This window comes from Coloeus monedula (assembly GCF_965178545.1).
Source record: "Coloeus monedula genome assembly, chromosome: 16".
NCBI classification, from domain to species: Eukaryota; Metazoa; Chordata; class Aves; order Passeriformes; family Corvidae; genus Coloeus; species Coloeus monedula.
Genome location: NC_138796.1, coordinates 9,833,102 through 9,858,298, shown reverse-complemented (window position 1 = coordinate 9,858,298; position 25,197 = coordinate 9,833,102). Strand labels below are relative to the sequence as shown.

Sequence of the window (25,197 nt, the reverse complement as noted above, 5' to 3'; positions counted from 1 at the left end):
GTAGTTAACAAGTATTAACACGGGTTTACTTACAGAACATACAGTTACTAAAATATTTCCACATAAAATATGCTCAAGTTACACGAAACCTGTGTGAATTAGAGTGCAGCTGTAATGTGTATCTAAAGCATATGGATTAACAGCAACATTCCATAAAGGGTCAAATTAAGTCAGCCAGTTGTGAAGGCAGTAAAGATTAAAGGAATAAAAGTAAGATAGTGGAGAGTCTGGGTTGTGTGAAAAGTATTTGTCTTGTGGGTTTTGTCCATTTCTGATAGTCTTAAAACATATGATCATAAAATTTAGCAGCACGCTTATGGAGAGATACCGGTGCTCTCAGGATGCAAATCAATCTTGATAAAGCTAAAAAAATGGTATCTCCATTTAACCAGATTTCAAAAATCTTAGCCCTTGCATCCTCGACTAAGCAGAAGCACTGACAGTCTGTTGAGTACAGTAAGAAATGCCATTTCCAATTCTTCTTACAACATTAACAGTTCTCACTCCTTCCTGAATACTCTTCCAGACCTAATCTCCCAAAGAATTGACAGCTGGTGAGAATGCAACTGTAGCAGGACAGCTTGTTGGGATTTAGCCAAGTGACTTGTATTGGGTGAAGGGCAGGAATTTACTGAAAGACTGAATGCATTGCCTGCCATCCCATCCCAAACTGTCTCTTTGTGGATGTGCTGAAGCCTTTACAGGCCCAGGACTGTGAATTTGCTACCAGTGCCCAGCTCAAGAGTGGTTTTACTCATATGAACAAGGCATCCTGCTCATCAGAACCACGGCCAAGACCATGAGTCCAATTGTTTGTTTAGTTTAACCCCAGAACTCTGATGTTTGAGGCTGGACCAGCCTCTTCCACCACACAGCCCACCAAGAGGGAACGCCACTAGAGAAAGCCAAACGATAGAGACAATATACCATATAACATTTAGTTGAACTACAGAGAACTACCATGGCTAAAAGCAAATACAAAATGAGAGACTAGAGGGGAAAAGTTGAAACTGGGAAAATGAAGGGCCGAACTAAATAGTCTTGACTGTGCAACCACTGCATGGAGATGTAGTCCAGTTTCCTTTTGGAACAAACAAAGGAGGCTGAGCAGGGCAGAACCCTTGTCATCCTTAGCAAAACATGAGGAAATAGCTTAAAGGAACAGAGGGGGTCACTTTGAAGAACAAGACTGTCATTGAACAATAGTAATACAGTAAAGGCACCACCCACGCTTAATTTCAGTCTGAAGCAGTTGAAAATAGGCAAAACATTTAGGTGAAGAAAAAATCCTGACAGTCTGCAAAGTGAGAATTGTTACCATCTGCCCGAAAACAGGAGGACTGAGAGGGAATATTCTGATGCCCTTTTCCCCCCAGCAGCTTTCTGTGTCATACGATGTGTCTCTTCTTATTTTGGAGGTTCCCAAAAATTTCAAATCAAGTGAAGTAAACTGAAATGAAATCTTCTGCTGTTGTTATCATCCTGCAGAATTCTCTACCAGCCAGAACGGTCCCATATGCTCTTAATCGTAACAGTCTTCATAACTTCCTTGTGAAAGTGTCTTTGTCCCTTATTGTATATATATTTTTTGCGTTCTCTATAGGATGGTGTGAAAGTACAATAATAGATGTTAGGGATTGTACCAAGATGTTTGCTCTTGGTTTTTCACAGGTCTAGTGATTATTAATAGGTTTTATACAAAATTCCTCTCTGAAATAATATATTACAGTATATTGTTCTCTCTCTCTTCCTCTGTCTCAAGGCAGGAACATAGTGTAAATGTTTAAGCAGACATAAAGTTTCTCTAGATTGTGCTACTTCTCATCATGGATTTTAGTTTCAAGTAAAAAAATTTAGTCACAAGGGTTTGTGTTCCATTGTGAAATACAAATGGAGTTTATAATTCAACCTTCAGTGTGTATTGCTGAATGGTATTAACCCATTCTTCGGCCTACAGCTGGCTGGATACCAAGACTGTCCAGGTGGAAATTCCTTCCTTCCGTTTCCTTTTTTTTTTTGTTGTTTTATTTCATATTTTTAATTCAATTTTTTTTTGCCTTTCAGTTGAGTGTTTGTGTTGTGTATACATTTGCGTGTGGTTTTTAAAGGATTTCATTAGAAAAAAAAAAAAAAACCAAAAAAGAGAAAGAAAACAAACTCAAACAGTTACTTCTGTCTTGCTGTTGGTTATGAAGTATGGCTGTGGGCCCAAGTAGTGCTGGCTCCGGGTGGTCAGTGGGTCACTTAGCGTCGGGTCTCCCATGCCATGCTTGCCCTTGTTTGTGAACACTTGCCGCCTCAGGGATGGGTCATTGGGATCCCAGGTCTTGTAGTGAGAATTGTAGCCCAGGGGGTGAGTGTGTATCTTCCCCATCCTGGATTTCCCGTTCTGCCTGGTGAGCCCGCTGTCGATGGTGTAGGCCCTCTCTTCGTCCAGGCGCACTGGGTGGAGGGGCAGGCTCCCCTTGGCAGCCAGCTCGGCCAGGTGTCGGCGCTTGGTGTAGAAGTCATCATTGACCTTGTCAGCTATTTGGGGTTAAAGGGGAAGGGGACAAAAAGAATCAGTTGGACACAAGAAAAATGGTGGACAGTTTGCAGTCGGTCATACACAGTTCTGTCTGCAGACCAGAACATTTACAGGTACATCAGTAGAAGAAATCCATGCCACCTCCTGGCCCTTATGTTCTCTCTCAGAGTTTTGGATGCCATTGTGCCAGGCTTTCATACATGCAGACCTTGAACCCTGTTGCCCTTGAACAAAAGACTGTCCCTGCCCCAAATCACTCAGATTGTGCTGACATTTACATTTATGGGGAGAGGTCCTATGAATTTCATCACTGTTCATGTCACATGGCACAGGAAATTAGGGAAGTCTGCAGAAGTACATGGGCTTTCTCAGGAGTACTGCGGCATCTTGGGTTGTATTGCTGTATAAGAGCACAGCCCTTTAAAATCAAAGTGACACGTGGGTGTTTAACCCAGCCAGCTGTAAGGTCTGGTGACGTGGGATGAGGTGGACCTATTTTTGTTCAATAATGCCTCAGGGCAATATTAAGAATGGGATCTGTTCTCCTAAATGGTTGGAAGTTCACTAATACTTTATGGGGCTGAAAATACTTTGGGTTGTTGAAGGTTGGGTATTTACCCCATGATTTTACACACCATGAAAATCCTAAATTCCAGGTTCTGACATCATTTTCTGGGTTCAGTGCCACTAAGAAATACAGCAACAGCCCTGCCAACAAATACTGCATTGCAGTTCTCAAGTCAGGATTTTGCCCTCTGTGATTTCCTAGGCAAGTGTCTTCCAGTGCATGCTTTTTGCTCAAGTTTGATTGTTTTTATTGCTGGCATTTATTTGGCCTTGCTTGAAAGTATGAACAATGCTTGGGAAGTTAAAGGCATTCTGCAGCAATCCAGAAACTCATTTCAGTTTTGAGACTGAGGTTTAAGGGAAGCTTAACTGAATTTCATTTTTTAAGATCTTTCCTTTTTATGTAAATAGTGTTTATTTTCCCCCCTCAAAAATTTAGACGTTCACTTAAGATAGTGCCAAATACGTAGATCAACTGGCACTGCATTAATCAGCTGTGGTGCAGTTGGAATATATAATTTTGTCAGCCTGGATTTGACTTCTGCTGTGCCCTGGCTGGATCCATCCATTTCCCTTGAAGCCATGCCACGTAAGGCTTCTCTGCAGAAGTCTGGTACATGTAGCTGTCTGTACAGCTCAGCTCCTCTTGTCTTCATGAGGTTTTGAATTCCCTGCACTGTTTTATGTGTAGCTTCCCTCTTTTGCTGTCACCCAAGTATTTCTAGGAGGCTTTTGTTGCACTTTGAATTTTCTCCCTGTCTCTAGTTCTGAACTGGATCTTTATGCAAGGTGGGGAAATTCCTAGGAGCACCACATTAATCTTCAAGATCAGGCTTCACTTGTGCATCTCCCTTGTCTTGGCCCCTCAGAAGGGAGGAATATTGCCAAAGGCAATTGCTATTTATTATCTCATGGCATTTTTTCTATAATGACTGTGAAACTGGACTCTGCTCTTAAATCCTTAATTTTGTCATTAAATTTGGTCATTAAAGAGGTGTTTCCTCTCCAATGGACTGAAATTGCTCCTTTCTGTGCCGTCAGATTGGGCTTTGTGTGTTTTACCCAACTCCATCTGTTTCCTTTTTCAGTCGTTGAGTGAATGCTTTTCTATAGCATACAGGTGTCTTCTGCTTGAAACAAATCACAGAATGGAGATAATGGCCTGCTCTCATTTCAGCCCAGGGTGTGCAGTTGCATGACAGACCTGTCATGTGTTACAAAGAGAGTCTGTGAAGTTCTGCTTGGATTTTGGAGCTAGTTGTTTCATTTAGAGAGCTGTAATCTGAATAATCAAGAAGTTGTACCTGTTTCTCCCTGAAAGAGCTGTTTCCAGTTCTACATGTGGTTTGTCTTTTTAATTTGTTAATATTCCCTGAATGTCACAGGACCATTATATAAAAGCTGAATGAAAATGGGGTGGAAATGCATTTGCATTGCTATTATCTCATTAATCTGTTATCAATAATTGAAAAAGTGGTTGCAGAAAAGGCACTGTGAATATTCATACAAGTATTCATTTTTATAAATTTTTACATCAAAGGCACTGCAGGCCAGCTGTTAGGGGAGCGAGTTTCTATGTCACATGACTTAGACCTTGGCTATTTATGAAAAGTTACACTAGCTTATATAATTTAAATTCAGTACAATTAATTATGTCCAGCTTTTAATAAAGATACATTTGTATGCCTGTTGCACATTTAAATGTGTTTAATTTGCATACAAAAATTAAAAACTTAGCTAATCTAATGTAAGAATAGAGTACATTCGTAAGTTTGTAGTTTTAATTTTATCTTAGTTATGCTGCAGCAAATTGTCTTCTGTAGCCAAGATCTTTAATCAGCTGCGAGGTAAATAATGACTTCTCTTTCTAGAAATAGCAGTGGTGATGCAGCTATGTAAATAATGACCAAAAATTGCAGATATTTTTATTGCCTGGCTTTTCATGCCATTTTTCTCTTTGAGGCCACAACAAGCTCAAGCTATGTCCTTGGTTTCTTTTAATTTTTTTCTCTTGCACCTTTTCCATCTGCCAGCAATGGTCCTGGGTCTCTGAATTTGATCAGACATTAGATAATTACTCCGACCTCCAATCACAGCAAGGCTGATGTCCTACAGAAGAGTAAATTTTATTTCTGCTGTACATAAGGAACACCTTCACTATTGAAACAGGGAGGAAGAAATCAGCCTCACAAGGACTGTTGCCTATGACATGTCTGGAGCTGGTTTTGCTCTTCCTTATGCCATGTTACAATGTCAACTTTTTAACTCTTTGTCTCTTATGGCAAACCACACAGAAAGCAAAATGATTAATTCTGTAAATTTGGTTCCATTAAAGTTGCTTATACTGGTATAGTCCATAGTCCCTTTCTAGGAACTTTTCAACTGTTCTCTGGAAACTGGGCTTGAAGAGAACAAACCAGGACTTGAATGGTAAATCTTCATGAGCAAAGTCAAGCAGAAAGCTGGTGAACAGCTGCTGAGTGGCTGATTACATGTCTGTGTGGCAGTGCCAGTGTGGGAGAGCTGCTCTTTGTGTTTGTCCTGATCCAGTAAGATTTTGCAGGTTTTGCCTAAGGATTCTTCCCTGTGCTTCGGAGTTCAGTGCTGGTAGTGAGAGGCAACCCCTGCATCGAACGTTTTGACCTCCCTCAATCCTGTTTTCTTTCTGCTTGCACACTCAAGTGTGCACTCAGGCCTAGGTACCAGAAATAGGGGGAGGGGATACCCTTGAAGCAATTATGAGCAAAATCAGCATTGATAAAACTGTTCAGTTGTTCAAGAGGGCTTTTGGCAACTCTTACAGCAGTCCTTGTTCTTTCATGCAGGTTTCATAATATCAGTGGGCTGTGCCCCGTTTGAGTGACCTGATGCTACTACAGTGTAGAAACAGGGTTTTTTACTTCTCGTTTTCAAAGAAGAAAAGATTCAGAACAATAATATTGAGCATAGTTTTGTAACAAATGTTTTACCAAGAAAAGTATATTAATAGTATCCTGAAGCCAACTACTTTAAAAATCAATTGTGAATCTGAGGGAGTTTGTTTTTCTTCTTAAGCAGACCCTATAAATATTTTGTGGACTTTAAACATCCAAAGAGATATTTTGGGGTTAGAGGATGGATTTGTTATGTGACCTTAGGTACATGACTCAACTTCCCTCTGCCTTGGTTTCACCTGCTGTAAAATGAGCTTTTAGCACATTGGAGGAGGTAGTTGTGTTAGGAAGTTGAATTGCTATTTGTAGAATATTCTGAGATTTTGGATGAAAGGTGCTATAGAAGTTCCTTTTGCATTGACTTCTGTATCTTGATCAGTAAAAGTATGATTTAAAGATATTACTGTTGTATTTGCAAGAGGAGTAAAGAATTAGAATTGCAACACTGCCAAATAATAATAGAAGAAGGGCTTTAATTCCATGTGTTATTATTTGTGTTCCTTCCTTTTGATAGCTAACTAAAAAAATGCTCTCAGTTTCAATATTTCTGTAAGGTTTTTAATTCTTTAAGGTAATGCACCTACAAATTTAGTTACTGTTGTAGCTGTTCATCTGGAAGAAATGTTGAAATATGAGGTTTTTTCCAACCTTAAGGGTGAGTCTGACATCAGGGAGAACTTGGGCTTTATTCCTGCTGTTCATGAAATGAATAACTTAAAAAATACAGAAACAGCGTAAGGATCAAAAGGAGAACTTCTCCCTCCCAGCCGGGTGCCTTAACTATTAAGCTGAAGAGATGCTTCCTGTTCCTTTGTCTTTCTAGAATAGTAAATATTGAATTTTCTTCTGCTCCACAGCACAAGTTCACGAGGATGTGAATCTGGGTGGGGACCATCCTAGCAGAAGGGATGCATCTTTCTGGGTAGGGAATTTAAATTGAAATCCCACTCCGTTGGAGCAGTGGTACAACCATGAGCTTATGGTGTAAAATGCAGAGCGCTTCTCGCTCTTATGTGAATGCAGCAATGCTTTAGAGAGAGTGACCACAATTGTTTTGATCTTGACTTTGCTGCTACTGCTGTCAAATGTTTCAGATTGGAACCATTGACTTATTCCTTGGATTTTGATTTTGAAAGGAGATAGCTACCAAGATGCTTGGGATAGCAAGACTATGGAAATGCCTAGGAAAACTTCAGTGACTTTAGGCTCATCCAGATGAAGTGATCAGAAAGAAATGGGCTTTTCATGGTATGTTGTTGTTTAAGGTTCACCTTTCTGCCTAAATCTGTCACTAAGAGAGACAAGCTTTGTTCTTTTGCTGATTGATAATTGCTCATGACCAAATGTGGAAGTTTCACATCTTTCTTCATAATCCATAGTTGTGTAACAAAAGCATGGAAACCAATGAGCCTCTTACCAAATAAATACCATGGCTGAAAATGATTTTTCTTGAATATCAGTGGCAAAAATCTTTGTGGCTGCAGTAGGTTCAGAATTTCTCTGTGAGCTTATTTGAATATAAGCCTTACTTGAGAGGTGGCCCTCAAACTATGTAATGTTGTTCTCTTCCCCAGCTTAAGTAGTCTTCAAGGTCGCTGTGTGGCATAGAGTCACGTGGACATGCATTAGCATTGTGAATGCTTTCTTTTTCTTGTAAAATACTGCAGGGGTTCTTATCTCTTTTCCTTATTGACAATGCTCTTAATTCTGTGGGTCCATAACATGGCTCTGAATATTCACACCACTTCATACAGCTGTGGGAAAATATAGAGTCCTGAATGACAATTCTGTCCTACAGTTTTTGTGAAAATAGGCATCCAGGAGTGGGAAGAAGCCTCTGAAGTGAGAGAAGAGAATCCACAAAGGAGTGAGCCCTTACAAAAGCTCTAAAGACAGTAAAAAACCAAAACCAAATCCCCAAATCCAAACTTTTGTGCAAGCTTACTGTCACAGTCAGAAGCTATGAAAATACATAGGGACATTGTTTCTTGCTAGATGTTTACAGAACTGTTTGTTATCTGAATATATTTTAAGAACTATGTGAAATGCAGAGCTTTATTCCAGCCAAAAAGTCTGTATTTCAAATGAAGGGCTAGAAATGCAGAAGGCAAGCCAGTGGAAAGTGCTGAGGACAGGAGAGCAATGGAATTGCTCCAATGACACACCAGACAACAGCTGAAATGAAGGAAGTGCCTTTTGGGGGTGGTTTCTCTGTAAGGCTGTCCCTATGTAATTTATAGCAGTTTGTAATAAGGCTTTGTTTCTACAGCCGTGAGTTTGCTGAGATGACGGTGTCATTACCTGAAGCTATGGGAAACTTATACTTCTCTAAGTAATGGAAGTGAAAACTCAAGGAAAGACAGAAGGGTAATGAATCCTGACTCAGAGACAACATGAGAATTTTGCCCGGGGAAATACTGCGCTGCTGCCTTTGGTGGTGCTGTTGATCCTGTCTAAATGTGTGATTGCTTATTCATTTGCCTTTCCAAGCTGGCATCTAAGACAATAGGTTCAAAGGCTTCCAGGATATAAACCAGCTCTGTGTGAGAGTTCTTGCAGGATTTCATCTGAAAATCAAAGAAGTATCATTTGTACACTAGCACAAGTTTATTCTTGGGTGAGGGGAAAAAACTCACATGGACAGAGTTTGTATTAGCTGCCCCAGATATGAATTGGATCCAATAAATTCACAGAAAAATGTGTTCCATACAGTAAAATAAATAAATAATGACCTGTGTTTTGAATTAAGGGGCTCACTCACTATCATGGACCACAGAAGAATTTGCTCTGCATACATGAAGTGTGTTGGAAAACAGACTGCGTGGGGAAGTTTGAGCTAGACAGCATTCTGTTGGTAGAGTGGGGAATGGGCAGGATGATGAGAGATCTGTCTGCAGCCAAGAGGGAGGAGTGTGGTTACTCCATGGCTGATCACTGGCTGTTCTCATCTCATAGGCACTGGGGTGGCTCTATAGGAGTTGGGGCAATTTTAAGCCCTACTAAGTTGCAAGAAAGGGCAAAGGCCATTTATATTCATTTTTGCAGCCCTCCTTCTATTTTGAAAATTCAGAGATCAGCCTGTGGCCTGCATTGATTTCTGTCGTAAATATTTGGTTTTCTTCTAATACTATTTTGCCTTTATTCAAGACATTCTGAAAATGAAGACTATTTTATGTCTTTGGATTCTTTCCCATGTTTTTTTACTGACAGAGGTAAAGAAAAATATGTAGTGCATAGAACCCTGCATAAGTTTTGTAGAACCTACTTTTTGTGGCTCAGCGTTATTCCTCTCCTGGCCCCCTTTACCATTTCATTTATTTACTGATTTCTTACAGTGATCTGGAGAGAGACCAAGCACAAAAAGACAAACCATATCAACCTCTTCTTCTCAGACATTGTTTGAAAAGAGCTCGTCCACCTCCAGACACAAGACTACATTTTGTTTTCCCAGTGAAATAAAATTATTTCAAGATACGAGATATGGAAAAAGACAAATATGTAGCCCCAAACATTTCTTCTCTTCTTTTGATTATTTTAATGACAGTTTATGGAAAGGCTGAAGAGGCCAGAATATTTCTGGGTTTTGAGACACATTAGGAATGGTTTAGGATAGGAATGTAATTAGACTGGGTAAAGGAAGCCTCTGGTCTCAGCAATGTTCTTTAACCCCGACAGCAAAGTCTGCTGCCTGGCTGGGAACGCTGAAACAGATTCTGACGAACTCCTCAGGCATCAGACATGATGTGTGGTTCACCAGAAGCAGGGTCACCATTCCCTGGAATACAAGAGTAGCCACATGTCTGGAAGCATCCCTCTTCTGACAACGTGCCAGACACAGCACTGCAAAGTTTGGCTTTTTTCTTTCTCTTTTTCCAAATGTTTATTTACTGTGTGAGTTTAGGCAGGTTTCTCCTTGCACACGTAAAACAGATTTTCCAGCTGGGCTTTGTATATTTGCCTGCATTGATTTACATAGTATTAAATTGCAATATTTATGATTCAATTTTGCAAAGTGCTGCAGTGATACTGTGATTTGGTTTTGATCAAACTACTCCACACACACACATATTCTACCTAGCCTAGGGACCGGTGGCATGCAGAATACTTGAATTTAACCAGTATAAAAGAACCAAGATTTTTTTCTGATTAACCAAAACCAATAGGCTCTGTTAACCTGGAAACAAATGGTGGCTGATTTATGTTAAATTAACATTAGAATTTTAAATATTTTCAGGAAACCTGAAATCTGTTGCATGCAGATAGACGAAGATCACAGTACTTAGTTGTATTCTCAAGTGATTTAACATTTTAAATTCAAGAACCAACATGCTAAACTGCTGGTTCGGTATCGTGCAATGAATGATAAACTTAAGAAGGAAGTAAGAGTGCCAGTTCTATTCTTGATCCAAGGGATGAAATTGTAAAAGAAGTCTAAGAGAATTATGTACTAAAATCTCTGACTTTTCTTTGAAAATGCAGCCAGTGGCTGTCCTGCAACTGTAAATCTGTATTTTCATTATTTTTTTTCCTAAAGGCCTCTAAGCTTGTGGCTTTCATGGAATCTACAGTGGCAAATAAATATGAAAAGTTCTACTGTGAAATATTTATTTCATTTTATCTCATTTAAGCATATTTATCAGTTTGAGTTTTACTGGAAACCTTATATATGGTATGAAAACTTGCCTTTTGAAATAGAAACTATCTAAGGAGTCATGCTGTCATGCTTAACTTCTGAATAAAGCATGACTGCAGCATAAACTGATTTAGGAAAGGAGGGTTTGGTTTGCTTTCTAAAAATGCTGTCCAAAGCCAAAGAGGTTAGCACTTAGGGGATTTGCTTAAAAGGGTTCTTCCACTTCTTCCTTCGGTAATCTTGCTTGCTTTTTCACTGGGTGGTTTTCAGTGCTTCTCAGGATAAATCTGATTGTGTCAGAAGTTTGCAGCAATACTTTCATACAACAACAATAATACGAAATTGTTTTTAACCTTTCTGGTTGGTGAGGACCTTCAGTTTGTTTAAGGGCAGAGTCTCCTCAGGATTGCAGGGGCAGTGCTGAGCAGTTGGAGCCTTGCTCCTGCAGCCAGGGGTTCCAGCAGCTGCTCAGGGGTTCCTTGCTCCTGGGGGGCTGCGGGCAGGGGCTGCACACAGAGGGGATGCGGGGCACTGCAGGAAAGAGCTCGCCGAGTTCTGCAGCAGGGTTTGGCATCTAAACAAGCCTGTCTGCTTTTCCTTCACTTGTCAATTTACCTTATCTAACACTGACTGAAAAAGCTCTGCTATTCCTGACCACATTTATTGGTAATAATTGTTCTTAGCATGAACATAATCTAATTTTCTTTTCACGCGTTGCTGTTGGCATTCTTCTGTGTGCTCAATTTTGTTTTCAGTTTTAATACTTTTGATTGTTTGTTTCTTTTAGTATACTGCTGGTTATAACTCTCACACATATGTCTGAATCAGCTACGGATAAGCTGCAAATACCAGATGTGATGATATAGGAAGCTGCATGAGAACACACAGAACCCAATTTCAGAGTGTGAACATGTAATTAAGATGTGTTTTCAGTTTTGAAATAAACCAACATTTTTCTGCCTTTAAAATGGAATCATACCAGATTTACACTATTATTTCTCAACATGAAGAAAGGCCTTAAAGGCTTTTTGAATTGTACTGGTTAAATGAAAAAAAAAAAGTCCCAGTGATGTAATATCTATTTTTTGCCTAATTTAGTTTTATTTGATCTGTTTCTTAAGTGCTTTAATTTAAAATAATTATTAGTAATTGTTCTGGAGTGAAGTTGATTTTTTTTTTTTCAAAATAGTACTGGCATAAGTTGTTCCTATTAGAAAGTTATCTTTTTCTACTCTTTTGTCAGGAGGAAAAAATTAAAAAAAAAGAAAAAGGTAGTAATTTCGTAGCTATACTCATACACATTGAGTTCTGGATTTTTCTTCTCCTTTTCTTCTTTTCCTGTCTCCCTCTTTTTAGATTCTATGTCATTTGTGTTGTTAAAGTCTTGAGCATGGTTGCCAGAGGTTTCCAAACCAGAGATGTGTGTCAAACTGAAAGGAACTAGCGTTCCCTGGCAATTCCCAAACTTGCCCTGTCAGAAGAAAATTAGTTTCTTCAGGTTTTCATGCAGCTTGGACCAAGTCCAAGGCAGAGCAGAAGTGGTGCCTGCTCTGAACAGAGCCCTCGTGTAAGGCAGCAGCATCAGTGACTGACAGCCCAGGAAGAACTGGAAATGCAGCTGTCTGCCATGAATAGTTAATAGTTCACACACCAGAGTGCAGCCACAGAGGAGTGTACAGCTCCTCTCTCCCTTTTTTCCCAGGAATTACAATCGTATCAATTGCTGGCAAAAATGAGCAGCAGCAGTGCTGAGCTGCAGCTCTTCCTCCTCCCCTGTGGCAGGGCCCTGGCTGCTTCCCACAGTAGCACCTTCCATTGCCTAGAAAGCTTTGCAGGCTTTCCCACTACAAAAACTACCTGTTGTACTTAATATTTCCCTTAGACTGGGACCAAAAATTACCATCTTTGTGGTAATTTTTTTTGATGCTGTAGTATCATAACTAGTACATATCAGATTTTTTTTTCAGCTTCTCTTTTCTTCTTCAAATAAGCTGTTAGGGGGAAGGATTTTTGCAAAAATTAACTGTGCATTACAAATCATGTTACTGCTCTTCCTCCATGGCTCAAGCCCTTTGTTGTTATAGTATGAACGTGTAGGAATAAAGCAATTCTCTGTGACTTTTATATGTGCAATTTCTTAAAAACACATTTACTGTCTTCAGAGCCTCCTTGGCAGAACCAAAATAGCAGACAGATAATTGCTGCTATTTATGTGATATTGTTAATAAGGGATTCATTCCTATCAGTTATCTTACTATCTTTTGTGTTCATGGGTAATCCTGAAGAATTTTGCACTCTGCTTTTGACATGTATCCATGTACAAAGATGAAAAGTCTTAAAACATGATATCACATGTTGAACACATGTATGAAACTCTTCTTGTAAAAATATTGCCATACATTACCTACAGTGCTAATAGTTCAGAGGAGAAAATGGGTGGAGTATGTTAAGAGCAAGCAGTGCAATGTGTAGGCTCCATGGTGGGAACTATTGAAAGCCACACTTCAGATAAAATCTAGATTTGAGCTGGGATCCCACAGTGTTGCTGTTTATCTGCAAGTATTCACAGTTGTTTTTGCATGTTTAAGATCAACCTCTATGCTTAAATAATTGATTAAAAAATTTGCATTGCAGAATGAGAAGTATGTTTATATTGCAAAATAAAAGAGTTACAGAGAGGGATGTTTAGGAAGGGCTGCAAGTGAAAATGCTCAGCACTGCTGGACCTTGTCATTGCGTGAGCTGAGCCTTGTTTTTACTGGCTCACTTATTGCCTGAGCATAAAGCTTCACTCGTGTCTTCACTTAATGTGTAAAAAAAATCTCATGCATAATTCATCAGCATTTCCTACAAGTAGGTTGGAATAACCCATGCTTGATTTAGATTTACTTGTTTTCTTCCTGGGACTGCCACTGATCTCAATAGATGGAAATAAACCTGGTCACTGTAAGCTTGTTACTTCTGAAGGCTCTATCTTCAAGGACAAAAGATAAGCAAAAGACAGGATTCTCTAGTGGTCAGCTGGGTTCCTGGTACTCTTATTTTAGATCTGCTGTTATGTCTCAAAAAAAAGGAGAAAATAACTTTTTGTTTAATTTTGATTCATTATCACATAATAAGGATTTTTAAAATTAATTTGTTTCTAGAGAACCAACCTGATTTTCAGTGGAAGAGGGTGAGTTCTGCAGTGGTGTGTAACTGATGGAATGTGGAGTGGTGTTTATAAGCTGAACTTTTATGAATGGTGAAGATTTAATTTTCACTATTTTAATGTGCTGATAACAAAAAAAAGGCTGTTTTTTTGTGGTAGGGAGCATGTGTGCAAAGAATATCAATGTCAAGAACAAGAATTAGGATGCACAAATTTAAATTTGCTATTTTGGCATGAAAAATGGGTTAAGATTTAATAAATTTTTATAAATATTCTTCAGCCACCATAAAACCAGCTAGTGGACCAAATTCAGAAAAAAAAAAAAATTCACTAGGTATGAGTCCTACCCAGAAAACTAAAAGTTTAAAGTTTAAACCTAAACTAAATGTACCTCAAGGTCAGATTTCCTTTCTTTCCCAAGTTCAGTGTGTTGTTAAAGTCTAAGAAATGAGACAACATAGATGGCAGTGTTTAAGAGCATCTTACTTTAGTGTTAAAACTGTTTCTTGTAAAAGGAGTATTTGCAGTTTCCTTCCACCTACCATGATGTTGCTTCTGCCAAGACCAACATATCCCCAAAGTTCACAAATCTGTCTGTTTGCTAAAGGATGGAATGTGCAATGGCTGCTTCAAAGTCTGACTGCTTAGAGCAGGATTCCTCATCCTCAGAAAGAATATCCTCTTGTAGATTTTACAGTAAAATGTTGGTTTTTAAAAAGCCTAAAAAAGAATGTCAGCAAAGCAGATGATTTTGCTCAAGATACTGAGGGTCTGCACAAACAACACATTTATAATTAAAATATGAGTACTTTACTGGAAGAAGAAATGAGTGTGCTGGATGATAAAACAGGAAAATATTTTGATCAAGACTCTCCAAGCATTTTATATTTACCTATGACAATGTGTCTGTAGGTAGTTGGGTAAATAACAGAGAAAATAATTAAATGATTTAGTGGAAGCAAGAAAAGGTCTTCTAATTTCATCTGCATGCACTGGGCAGGATGCAAAATTTGCTGGGTCTCATCATAAGGGTGAAATAAGTAATGCTTCACTTCCTGTGGCTGAGGAATGGGAAGGCTGAGGGAAGGTCCTGGCAGGGGGATTGGTAAAGCAAGCCTTGCTTCTGAGTGCTGCTTGGCTTTTCTCTTATGCCTGAAGAAGAAGCAAGGATAAAAATATGTAAAACTTCCTTAACAAATGAACACTCAAAAGCTTCAAATTCTCCAGCCATGCTGGGCTGGGTAAATAATAATAATAAAAAGATACCAAGCTTTTATGTCACATTTCCTTGAGCCAAATCTGTAGTTCCAGTGTTGAGTTGGGCAGATCACAGTTGAGCATTATTTATGACACAGCACATACCTCTGGATATATGAAATCACGCTCTGAATCACGCTCTGGATATTACAAGTGATACATTAATCTGTGCTTCCATGTCAGTTTTTCATGGTGTTAAATCTAGTGAGATACTCCCATGTCCCAGATTTTTTTTTTTTATCTGTCTTTGTGTAATTGCTTATAGAAGTGGTAACTGAAAATTTCTTTAGTCTTTGAAAAGAAAGCACAAGTCCTTTTTAAGCCTTCCAAAGGAACATGAATATTTACTCCTCAGTGGAACAGTGTGGTTGGTATAGGAAAGTGAATTACTACAAACATATTGTGTCTAATAATTTTGTAGTTCTGCTTTTTCTAAAAGTGGGATGTATTCACCCTGTGAATGCATGGGCAGGCATGCTGTGTGTTTCCATTTTTCCAATTACAGTGTTACTTTCCAGGCCAGAGCACAATGAACTACAGGGAATGGTGCAGTCTCATGGTGAGATAGGAATCAGATTCTTAGGAGGTCGTTGTGAAGTCACTTCTATTCTCAACAGACACATCTCGTACCAGCAAAGAGTTACAATCATTTCTATGGAAATTGAAGGGCTGAAGCTTAGGAGAAGGCAGCCACAAATTTCCCATCAGACAGGAAGATGGTTCAAAGATAACAGCCCATGGCTAACCTTGGGGTGATCTTCCCCTTGGATCCTTCTGTGTGTGCAGAGGACACAGGACCAGGTCAGTTTTCTCATATGCTTCACCTTTCTGGGGGAGTTGTTGCCTGGTGCCTTGGCACACTTGTGGCCACACTCCTTTCTGCAGGGACCTAACCAGGGGATATTTATTCTCTGAGTGCCATATTTGCAGAATCTCACTCTGCAGTTTTGCAACTGCAAGCAGAGCTGGTTCACTGTCTAATGTTTCCTCTGGGATCAAAGAACTGTGCAGCTTCAAAAAATGCTGGGAGCTGTAGACTCAGAGATGTGGTGGTGGGTCTGCTGCCAATTATATCCTCCTAGCTCCACTATATCAAATCAATTAGATCTGATTTAATCCCACAGGAGACTAACAACTCCCAGCATAAGAGAAGGCTTTCTGGGTCTGTGTTTCAGGGAGGAATTCTGTCCATTGCATTTTTGTTTCTTTTTTTGGCAATGTCCACTCAGTTCCTCAAATGTTTGTGTGTGTGAGAGAGAAGGGAAGATGAAAGTTTATCAAAGAAATATAAAATCGTGTTAAATTGTAGAAAAATTAGAAATATTTTACTTGCATGTCTGTGCATGTCCCCAGCAGCTGAGTGATCGTTTTCCCAGTCCTCCGGGGGTTTAGAAGCTGGGTTTGGGGGTATTTTTTAACTTCTGCAAGAAGGTCTAAAATTATTTAGTGATTTTGCGCTCCTTTAAACTCAGGAAAGAAAATTAACTGTTACTGAGCTGGGCTCACGAAGCAGTGTGACTGAATAGGTAACTAATAACTCAGGGTAATGAGGCCAGTTGGAGCTCTAGGAAACTCTTAATCAACAGGATGAACTATAACCCTTCCACCTTAGCAGCGTGGAATTTGAAGTTGGATTGTTCATGCTTTCCAAATGAATGTCCAAATGATGTGCATAAAAATTTGTGATGAGCTACCTTTGCATGTCCTGGGATTTGAATTTCATGAAGGTGTTCAGCTACAAGATTTCCATCCACTTGTAGCTTTAGGCATCTCAGTATTGTTAAGTGAGCAATAACCATTTAAGCATGGAGTAAAAACACGGTTGATGAACTGGAAATAAGAATAATTTATGCAGAAAAACCTCTTTCTGCACTTTTCACATAAATAATCAAATACGCCAAAAGCATTGAAGGAAACCAGGATCATGTCATCTCAGGTGACCAAAAAATTGAAATTTCTAAGCACTGGGTGTTTATTGCCACACAACATTCAATGGCCACACCTGCTGGGACTGGTCTTGGAGCTCATTAACCCTCAGATAGTATCAACTCAGATAGTATCTCACATTCTGAGATGGGAAAAAATTGGCATTGTTGAAAAGAGATTCTGTGGCTTGAAAATGGAAAAATAATGGATGAACCAAGTGTACCTATCAGTAAGTCAGATCAATCAGCCAGGTAGGCTAGAGATGCTAGGAGGTAGATTTCGTATCTATTTGTTCAGGAAATATGTGTTTCCTATCTCGTTTCAAAGTGGTCTTCTGCCTTCTGCTGATTATTCCCTGGTCGTGTGTGTGCCAAGGTAGAAGGAGAGTAAAATTCTAGTGCAGTGAAGAAAACAGTAAGCACATCTCAGCTCACTGGTGCTGTACTCCAAGCACTCATCTGAGAATTAAAATAGGCACAGAATGTCCTCATATCATTCAGAGATGGAAATGCCAGCAGGCAGTAAGGGGAAAAGGTGAATGTGGTCAGAAGCCATGGTCAGTACTTGAGGAATTCTGGAAGCTGCAACAAATAAAGGAATTCCTAACAAGAAATGAGGAAAACATCCTCTCCCATTGCGTGTAAAAGGGTTTGATTGTGCAGTTTGAGCTTGTTCAAGTAAAAATATTTAGCTTTTTAAATAAAATACATCCACAGCAACCTTTTCAACTTTCTTCTCCCCTGCAGTGCTGAATCAGACGCTGCAATGCACACGTTGCAGTGCACACGTGCATGAACAGTCCAACGTCCAACCACACTGCTAAGCACTGTCACATGGAGTATGAGGTGTAGCTTTAAAATTGCTTCCTAGGGATCAGCTTGGTCTCACTACCAAGGTATGGGTCATTCTCACTCAGCAGCACAATGCAAATTAATAGCAAGAGTACTGCTGTCTCTTGTTTTCACAAGCACTTGAATTTTTATTGAATTTAATGGAGAACCTGAACATGATCAAAACAGAGATTAATGTGTCTCACTGCTTTTCCATAAACTGAATTTTCACAGCAGACAGTCACTGAGGAATGAGTAGCTCACTTCTAAAATTAGCCAAATTTTTAGGACATCTGTAGTTCAGAAGAAAGCAGCTGTGTAGAAATTAATTTAATACTGCCTCTGGTAAAGCTTCACTTTTTCAGTTATCTAAACTTTTTACCACTTATGGCCACATTCTGATGAGGGATATTAATGTACCATAGCTACAGTTGCTACAAAGCACTGGAAATGCCTCTTCCCCCAAACCCTTATTAAAGAAAAAGGTTAAGCACAGTGGACTACACCTGAACAATGGGATCATGCAGAGTAAGGGGCATTTAAATGAATGTGGTTTGCCTCAAATGCATGGAGAGATGTAGAACACATCCCTTATGAAGTTTCTGTTGTGGCAAATGAATACACCCCCAAGCCACTATCAATGAATGCAAAAGGAAATGGACTATACACACTCATTAACCAGCTATGGGATCCATAAATACAAGTCTGAATGTTTTGCCCTGTGACTTGAGGTCAGGGTGAACTCAGTCTATATCTGGTTGTTTCAAAGATGTTGTCAGGTTAAATTTGTATTGGTGGGCTTGATGTAGGCCAGCTCTTGTTTCCTGTCAGAGCTCTCTGAAAGCCAGCATGATCCCTACAATGTGCAGTCTGGAGAGCTGCATGTCAGCGTGGTCACAGACCTGGGCCTGGCTGGTGTCATGGAAAAACCTTTTTGTGACCTTGGGATGTATTCAAGAGGTACTCTTGGGAGGAACCAGGGTCTTGAGAGTCTAAAGAGGGTTGAAAACTGAGTGTAATTTAGTTCTTGTTCCGTAAGTCTAGACAGAAGGTGTGAATGTGTAACAGTTTCAAAACCTCTCTTCTGCTGAGAAGTTTGGATCACAATGCAGCACTTTTGTACTTATGAAAATTCACCTGCATCTAGAACTTGGTTAATGTGGTCCGAGACCAGTAGATCTGTAGGAGGAAAAAAGAGAAGGCATAGGAAGGATAGGGGAAAAGCATGGGAAGATGGTGCAATCCACCTGGAAGAAAATGTCCCTGAAAGTTATGTTTAATTTAGTTTAAGATTCTGAGAGGCATTATACAACTTCTGGAGCTGAAGTGCACAATCATTCAAGGTTGATTTAACTGTATGGTTATAATCTAGCTGTTTTAAAAACTTGTACTCAGACACACAAGAAATACCTAAGTTCTAATTTAATAATTTTTTTGAAAGGTACATTCCGTGGCTCTTGGGCAGACGAGAAAAATTTCTTAGAGTGTTTCATCTCTCATTTTGTTATGGTTAAATACCTTTTAGCTTTGATGATTGGCTTGTCCTAAATTGAAATCTGAAAAAGAAGCTCAATATCAGTGCATAAATCTGTCATAGTCACCACATCATTACACAGTAGCACCTTTTGAAGAAGGAATTATAAAGCTGCTTGGTATTCAAAACCCAGCAGAAACCTATTAACCCTTGTTTTTATAAACAGACTTAAAATGCCACTTGTAAGATACAAAACCAACAAGCTAAAGTAAAACTGAATTATTTGAGATGGGACTTTGATGTACACTTTGTTAGAGGTCTGGTATCCTGAAGTGCAGCTAAACGAATGTCAGTTTGTGATGAAAGTTTTTTCTGGCATGGTGAATACTCAATTCTTAGGTCAGAAAGCTCTTAGCTGTTCTGCTGTTTTTCTATAAGTATCTCTGTTGGGAAATAGGGAGTGTGGCATTACTCTAAATTTTTGGGGAAACTATGTCAACATCCATATGTCAAAGCTAAGCAAGGGTTAGTGGGAAGACCCCCAAGTTCTTAATGTATTATTGTCTAGAAGGGGCCTTCTGTCATCACAGGGTGTGCAGTAGGTATTTACAGTCCCTGAAAACTATTATAAGCTTAGACATTCAATATGAAAATTCTTTTGAATGTTTTACTCACTACTGTCCTTTTCCCTCCCCATGACTGTTTCTTTGAGGATGTTCTCTCATTTACTTAATCAGGCACAGAAAATAGCCACCACTGGGATCTTTATTAGGAGTTTTATCATGCACTAATTGTTTGTAATCATAACATCTCAGAGCATTCTTCCAGTGACCTACTAATGTACATCTTGCAGGAAATATGAAAGCTCTTACTTCAGAACTATGTGAGTGCCTTCTCTTTTTGGAAGTATTTAGCAGGTGATGTTTTTCTCTCTCATTTGTGTAGAAAGCTATGGGAAATAAACACCACAATCATATGTAGGCATATTATAGAATATCTCAGGTTAGAAGGGACGCAGAGGCACCATCAAGTCCAACCTCCTCTTGCAGGTTTGGGGCATAAAGAACTTGGGGCTGAACACTGTGTACGATACAGGTGAAACTTGCTGAAAAATGACTTGCAGGGGCACAGCCTGGTTTTGTGTGCATGTATGAGATCACATCATATGATCACCAGTTCTTGCATGTAGTTTTCTTATCCCTTAATTGCACTCCTTGGCTTAATTTTCATTGTATTTCCAACTAACATGATAGTCCATATTAAATTCTACCATGGGATATTCAATATGAAATTCTGTCATGAAATAGTCCAGATGAGCAAGACCTTGTTTTCAACTTGGAGGCAGAATGTCAGCTGCCAGCAGCAAGTGCAGCATGCTGAGCTAAAGGAGAAGTCACGCATCACGTCGCTTACTTACCGACTGCCTTTAGAGACGCGTACTTGTTGAGTTCTTTGCCTGGGGGCTGCTGCTCATATGGGTTTGTGATCTGTCCCAGGCTGGGATATGAATGTTGATGTGCCATCTGAGGAAGGAGGGGAGATGTTGGCATGACATTATTCATCTGTGGTGGATCTGTATTGAAGAAAATCATTAAGTAAAAAGTGAATTAGTCTTAAGGTTTTCGCATCATTATTGAGTACAGATTAGACAGAATATATCCTGAGATTTAATGCAACAAAACAGTATTTACTGCAAAGTGGGAGTTTGAGTACAGCAGACCTGTACTTCAAACAGTTAATGGCATGATTAAAAGCTGACAAGTGATTATAGCAACACACAATAACTTTTGTATAAAGAGATCTTTGAAATAAAAAATAGGTTTTCAAAACAATTGAACACTGACAATACTGAATTTGCTGCAGCACTAAGACACAAAGCGAAACACAGAGTTTGTTCCAAGTTAGACTGAATACAGGGCAGTAGAGTTGCTCTGTGCAGTAAAAGAGCCAGACTCATTTAAATTGGCTCAGGCTACTGCACTTACACAGTTACACTGCTTTTAAAACCAGGAGCAGCTCGGTTATTTGCATGGCGTTATGTTGTATTCTGAAGATAAGCATCACAGTGAAAAATGTGCTTTTTTGCTTCATGACTATCAAAAGGTGATTTCTTCAAAGCACACACTTTGTCTTTCTGTTTTCTCCTCTTCCCTGGCGATGGGTATCATAACATCATACCAAGATAATGTTTTCTGTAGCAAACACATACAAAAACAGGAGCTAATCACTGCTTACATCCAGCTTTATGCCAGCACTCACCCTGTATCCTTTCTGAGATTTATTTGTTCCTTTATAGCAGAGAATACAGCCTGTATACTTTTCTCTCTAAGATTTTTTTTTTTTAGTATTCAATTCCTGCCTCTAAAACATTTGGTCATAATTGTATTCTGCACTCAATTTGCAACCCAAAATTTCAACAGATTTAAACATGGTCAGTGTATCTTTTTTGCTGAGCCTTTCTCTAGGCTGTATATTGACATATTTGGAGCTGATTGGCAATTCTAGAACCTTCTGATGGCTTCTGCAATCACAGACAAGCACATGTTTCTCCTGCAATGAGACCATGGTGCTGTCTAGGTGACAATACAGTAACTCCCATGGCGGCATCAAGCACAGAGTAGAGATCATGTAGACAGAAAGCTGGTCAGTTATGGGAAAGGCAGTTTATTGTGATGGATTGATTGGACCATCCTTCAAGTGCCCACAGGATCTGGCAGGAGCCAAATATTCCTGCTGTTGGCCAGGATTTTAAGGGAATTGAGCCACCTGGCTTTCCACAGCTCATTAATAAGCAGGAGCTCTGAAGTCAGTTAACAGATTTCCTGCTGGGAGATAAAAGAAAACAAAGGTGTTTTTAAACTTTCTTCCCTCTCTCTGGCCTCTGCTGTTCACACTGGGGCTGCCCCAGCCTGTGCAGAGCTCTGCCCACCCCATACCCAAGTTGGGATGGCACCTTGAGGCAATGGGATAAAAACAGTACCAGTGCTATCATCTAATAACAGGATGATTCTTCTTGCTGTTACTGGTTCTTAACAAGGAAGAATTGAAAATGAGAAACTTTTCTGTTTCAGAATTCCCCAAAAACTATTGGAACACCTTTTGAATCTTTTTTAAAGTTCTACCTTGAAAGGGTAAGTTGGTTAAGTCACAATTTCACAGAAACAGTTGTTATTTTAAGGTATTGTTATTTTGTAGTAAATAAAAACTCTTAGTATGTTTCTGTTCAGCTTTAGTTACTTGCATGTCTGAGGCAACTGAGTGACTCTTGGAGCAGGAGTTTCTGAAATCCTATACCATTCCCATTCCATCTCTAGAGCACAGCTGAGGAAAGCCTCTTACTAGAATGGTTTGAACCAATGAATAGTTGACCAGTCTTTCCAAATCATCTGTACTTTCCAAATATCTCTTGGGACCCTCACTGTGAGGAAAGTGTCAACCTTGTACCCCTACAGTCATTAATATTTTTTGTTGAGTAGAGCTAAATCAGTACCTTATGGATGCTACTATTATGAAGTTCCTTTGTGGCAATTCTCATTATTCAATCTGTCAAAACATCATGATTTCACTTTATTAAAAATATTATGAGCACCAGTATTGCCATGCTCACTGCTGAAATGACTTCCAGCCATGGAGACTTGTAAAACCAGTGTAGATAAGGTGTAGCTAACCAGGACTGGTTTCTGTATGTGTTTCTTACTTAGACATATCGGGTTTTTTCAGTCATTTCTTTAAACACCATGAAGAAAGTCACCCCAGGAATGTACTGGGGAAGATGAATTAGGTGAGCTTGGGCTCTGTCTGGGTGTTCAGTGACAGACTGTGTTCCTTCTCTGTTGCTGGGTTACTGATGGTGCTGGGGTTTGCTCCCTTGAATTTACAAAGATGTAAAGAAATAGGTTTTCAATTTCTAGATCTTCTTTGACTTCTCTCCTGTCTTGGTAAAAGCCCAGAACTCTTCTGAATTATGAATTTCAAGTGAATTAAAGACAGTCATTCTTACACGGCCACACAGACTAACACAGTGCCCCTCACTCAGAGCCAGATGCTTACACAAGACTAAGTCATCACATAGAAGATAGTTCCAAGTTACTCATTCATTTGGCCATTTGCACAAAGTAAATTAAGCAAAAGGCCACCTCTGGCAAAGTGCATTGAACCATACTGAAGAATGATTCCTATTTATAAAGAGGCTCCCATTGGAATGAATTCCTAGGGCCTACAAGAGATATCTCAGCTTGATATATACATCTGTCTAAATATAAATCAGACTAAATTTTAGTTTAACTGCCCATTCCTGGTGAATGTTGCATGTGTTCACAAGCTCACTAAAGTGTGTGATCTGATTCCTTATCTTTTTTTTTTCTAGGAAGAAATGAGCAAACAGGACACTTTTGTCATTTTCTCCCCATGCAGTTAACATGATGGGGGTAAATTCACCTGTATTTGGAAGCTCTTTAGGAAATGTTCATAATTGAAGCAGCAATGGTGCAATGTAAATTCTGCAGCAGTCTGGGCAATGGGCAGTGTCAGTCTAACCACTGCAGGAGCCCAGTAAGCTGTGAACAACAGGGAGGTTTTCAGCAGCACTGCCTACCTTGGGGCAATCCACATTTGTAACTAAAAAAGGGATTGGCCTCAGCAGTGTCATCTTATACTTAACACCACTTCACTCTCAGCAATACTGACTAGGGATTCTTTCAGGAAATAAGACATTTGTCTACAACTACTTCACAAAATGTTCATGTGAAATTTGAGATTTTTAATTTTTTCCTGAAGTTAGAAAAAATATTAAGTGTTACATTTCAGGGAAGAAATAATAATCATTTGGATTCTTCAAAGTGTTCTGTGATACAAGGGATTGGTTTCAATTGGAAGAAAGTTTAACCAGAAAAATCCATACCAGCTTTACCAGTGACCTCTCATGCCAAGTGAAATCCTTCATACTTAGAAACCAGATAGTCTGTGACTGGTATTTGCAAATAGCTGCTTCACTGAATGGGGACAACTTTAACCCGAAAGCTGTGACTGTGCTCAGAAATTATTTTTGGCAATGTGACACTGGTATTGTCCACCACAGTATTCCATATAACCAGCTGCACTGTGCCACTGCCAATTTATGTACTTATTTTTAAAAAGCAGAGAGTATGAACACCACAAATACTCAAAAAACTGTTTGTGCCACAGCTTCTAGCATGAATAATCAGACCTGATTAGCAATGGTGATATTGTAAAAAACCTGCAATATTCCCAACCTATCATACTTTCTGCTGAAGTGAGGAAATGCGATACCAGCCTGCTCCCTAACCTTCTGAGACTTTGGGGAGTTATTGTGGATGAAGTGTTTGTGGTTTGCTCTCTGTCTTCCTACTATCAGCCCAAAAGGAAGATTTTGAAATACGCTGGAGCTCATCACACACAAACTGGGTGTCTGATGGGCAGAAAATGACAGGGGCAGGGAAAGAAGAACAAAGTTCTTCAGTTTTTGACTGTAACTACCTTAAGATATCTAGGTATAGAAAAGCTGCTGGGAGACACATGGAGAAGAAAATAAGAAGTGGGAGGAAGCTGCACCAAAACCAGTTTATAGCTAGAGAAAGTGGGGTTTATATCCCAGCCACTAACAGTGAGCCTTTGGAAATGACTGAGCCATTGGCTTCTGGTTTCATTCCCAGCAGCTGATGAAGATTGATCATTACCTTATCTTTTTACTACCTTGACCTATAACTCAGCCTATGTAATTGAAGCTGTTACAGTTAACTGTTTACTGCATTTTTCAAATGAAAATGTTTTTTGGGAGTGTTTCCACACCTCTGATTGCAAATTTTGGCATTAGTGTGAATCACATGACACTAGTGTTAGAGGTCACTGTAATTATTCTGCACTCTGTCCAATTAAGATG

General features: G+C 39.3%; 1 protein-coding gene across 1 annotated transcript in view; it reads right to left on the bottom strand.

Moving 5' to 3' along the window:
• Positions 1–2,158: 2,158 nt before the first annotated feature.
• Positions 2,159–25,197, bottom strand: part of SHISA9 (shisa family member 9) — a gene marked incomplete at its 3' end in the record, with an annotated part of 176,721 nt that continues 153,682 nt past the window's right edge. Inside the window, exons 3-4 of the mRNA XM_082291834.1 lie at positions 20,716–20,871; positions 2,159–2,526 (exon numbers count right to left, since the gene is read on the bottom strand). Coding sequence (XP_082147960.1) covers positions 2,159–2,526; positions 20,716–20,871 — 524 coding nt within the window. The remainder of the gene's footprint in view (positions 2,527–20,715; positions 20,872–25,197) is intronic.